This window comes from Nansenia antarctica (assembly GCF_963989245.1).
Source record: "Nansenia antarctica genome assembly, chromosome: 19".
NCBI lineage: Eukaryota > Metazoa > Chordata > Actinopteri > Argentiniformes > Microstomatidae > Nansenia > Nansenia antarctica.
In genome coordinates this window covers 26,153,608-26,156,458 of record NC_137692.1, presented here as the reverse complement: position 1 = coordinate 26,156,458, position 2,851 = coordinate 26,153,608, and the positions used below count along the sequence as shown (strand labels likewise).

The window sequence follows — 2,851 nt, the reverse complement described above, 5'->3', positions numbered from 1 at the left end:
GAGGTGCTGTCAGGCTTGGATGTGATGCCCAGGGTAGTGTGGCAGGGAGCCTGCAGGCGGGGTAGGAGGAGCCTGCAGGCGGGGTAGGAGGAGCCTGCAGGCGGGGTAGGAGGAGCCTGCAGGCGGAGCTAAAGGAGCCCGTCCCGTTGGAGAGAGAAAGCCGCCAGTCTGTCCACATGGGCCTGCTGAGGCCAGTCATCCATCGCGTGCTTTCATGTCATGCTCTAGGATCCATGTCTTCACATTGATCTGTTGGCGAGTGTGTGTGTGTGTGTGTGTGTGTGTGTGGTGTCTGTGTTTTTTGTGCGAGTTGTTTCTTTGATGTTGTGTCATCCCAATTCCCCAGCAGTGCGAGTGTGTTTCTGAATGCGTGTTAGCCTTGTAGGTGAGAGAGAGGGTCACTCCCGTATGCTGGCGGAGTACGAGAACTGAGGGAAGTGCGTGCGCTGGTCCGGGTCCTCTGCGTCTAAGCTGTCATCTGGTGGAACCGACATGGAAGACGGGCGGATGAAGGAAATTCAACACACAGACGAAGGAAAAGGTGATAAACATTTGTTTCTTAATATGAAATTGAAACATACAAACAACACGCTATCCCGGTGTTAGAACTTTAGAATTTGTAACTGTAAAACACCATGCACACTCTAACCCTAAAGGCCCTTGCACACCAATGCGTTTTTTACGTGCGTTTTTTACGTCCGTTAAAAAAATAAATTAGAACTCATGTTGTGTCAACCACGCTTGCACACCAATCCGTAATATTCGCCCGTCAAAAAAAAAAACGCAACAGGTTCGATTTTCTGCGTTTTTCGCGTCCGTCAAAAGCCTTTTGAGAGTTGTTATTGACCACTCCGCCATAGACTGGGACACATCGTCAAATTAGAACTTTAGGACAGTTGGATTAAAGTTTACAGAAGTACATGTCTCAAGTATTATCTTTCTCGGTTAGTCGAGTGAAAGAAAACAACATACAGATTGATAATAAAGAGGGGTAGTGGTGGTCTAGTGGATAGTGAGTTGGACTTGGGATCGGAAGGTTGTGAGTTCAAATCCCGCCTGAAACCACACCACTACTAGTGTGCCCTTGGGTAAGGCACTTAGCCCTCAGTTACTCCAGGGGGAATGTCCCTGTAATTCGTAATTGTAAGTCGCTTTGGATAAAAGCGTCTGCTAAATGACAAAATTTAAAAAATTCAAATTATAATTCACACAATATAATACTACGAAAGCGTACGGCACTAAACAATAACATTCATTTGGGCAGCATCACTAAACAATAACATTCATTTGGGCAGCATCACTAAACAATAACATTCATTTGGGCAGCATCACTAAACAATAACATTCATTTGGGCATTTATTAGCAGGTGAAACTCCCCTTGCTGCCGACGAGTTCTGAGGATGGGGTGGATCCAATATTTCCTTTTCCTATTTTCAAGAAGTGAGAGGAGCACAAAATCATCCTCACTGCTTGAAGACTCCATGTTGCGTATTGCGAAAGGGTTAGGAGAGGAGAGGAGAGTAACGCAACGTAAAAAACGCAACGGACTCCGCAACGGACCGGTGTGCAAGGTCTCTGTGCGTAACGTTTTTTTCGGATGACGGATTAAAAAATACGCATGCGTAAACGCACGCATTGGTGTGCAAAGACCTTAACTCTGGACATGTATACTCACACTTGTCTGGGGGCGTGACGGTGATGGTTTGTGCCGTGAACTCATCGTCAAAGTAGCGTGTGTCCGTCTCTGAGGTCACCTGGGGCTTGAAGGGGGGGATGAGCTGTGGAGGAGGGTTAGGGTTAGGGTTAGGCCAGCAGCATGTTATAGGGTTAGGGTTAGACCAGAGGAGGGTTAGGCCAGAGGCCAGCGGCATCATGTTAGAAAGAGTTCTTTCTTAATATTTCAGAGGACAATTTGTCTCATAGGCAGACATACAACCAAAGTACAATACAATAGAAAACAGACAAATTACAATAATAACACCACCACCACATCTACATATACACAACCACACAATACACCCTAACAGTCTAACATATGCCCTGACATACATAACAGTCTAACATATGCCCTGACATACATAACAGTCTAACATATGGGGATAGGGGATAGGGGTTCGAACGGTGAGTTATGGGGGTTGTCACAGTCCGATGCTATAGCTTAAGCTTTTCGCGATACGGGTTATTCCACTATTACATTTGACATTCAGGTTGCCAATCAAGCAAAACATAGGAACGTTCAAATGGACTCAATAAAGGAACTATAAAAATTTTTTTACTTCTTCACTAATGATGGAAGTGCAACCGGCCTAAAATCATTTAATATTAGGGGGTGTTATTAGGGAAATCACATGTCCCTGTTTGCAACGTTTAGGCACTATTTTCAGATTAAATGACATCGGGGAAAGATTGGGACAGGTTCTGCAGCAGCGGACTACAGATATATGTTGTTCTAATCACACGTGTTCATAAGAGATGATCTGTCCAGTAGCAGTAGTCTGGTCCTTTTTGTCCTCGGATTTCCTTATTAAAAACAAATACATCAAACCTGAAATAAAACTCAACCTCCTGTGCTACAAGCTGCATGTCAGACTTCACGCCATCCTTTTCTCACTGTTAATCTTTAGTCCAGTGGTAGTGTTAGGGTTAGGGTGTTAACCTAGGGTTTGGGTGTTAACCTAGGGTTAGAGTGTTAACCTAGGGTTAGGGTGTTAACCTAGGGTTAGGGTTAGGGTGTTAACCTAGGGTTAGGGTGTTAACCTAGGGTTAGGGTGTTAACCTAGGGTTAGGGTTAGGGTGTTAACCTAGGGTTAGGGTGTTAACCTAGGGTTAGGGTTAGGGTGTTCAGCCCAG

General features: G+C 45.0%; 1 protein-coding gene across 1 annotated transcript in view; it reads right to left on the bottom strand.

Annotated features, from left to right (window-relative positions):
• Window positions 1-389: 389 nt before the first annotated feature.
• LOC308174070 (RAC-beta serine/threonine-protein kinase-like) overlaps window positions 390-2,851 on the bottom strand; it is a 15,229-nt gene continuing 12,767 nt past the window's right edge. Inside the window, exons 11-12 of the mRNA XM_080549123.1 lie at window positions 1,677-1,779; window positions 390-478 (exon numbers count right to left, since the gene is read on the bottom strand). Of these exons, the coding sequence (XP_080405249.1) occupies window positions 399-478; window positions 1,677-1,779 (183 nt within the window). The 3' untranslated portion in view covers window positions 390-398. The remainder of the gene's footprint in view (window positions 479-1,676; window positions 1,780-2,851) is intronic.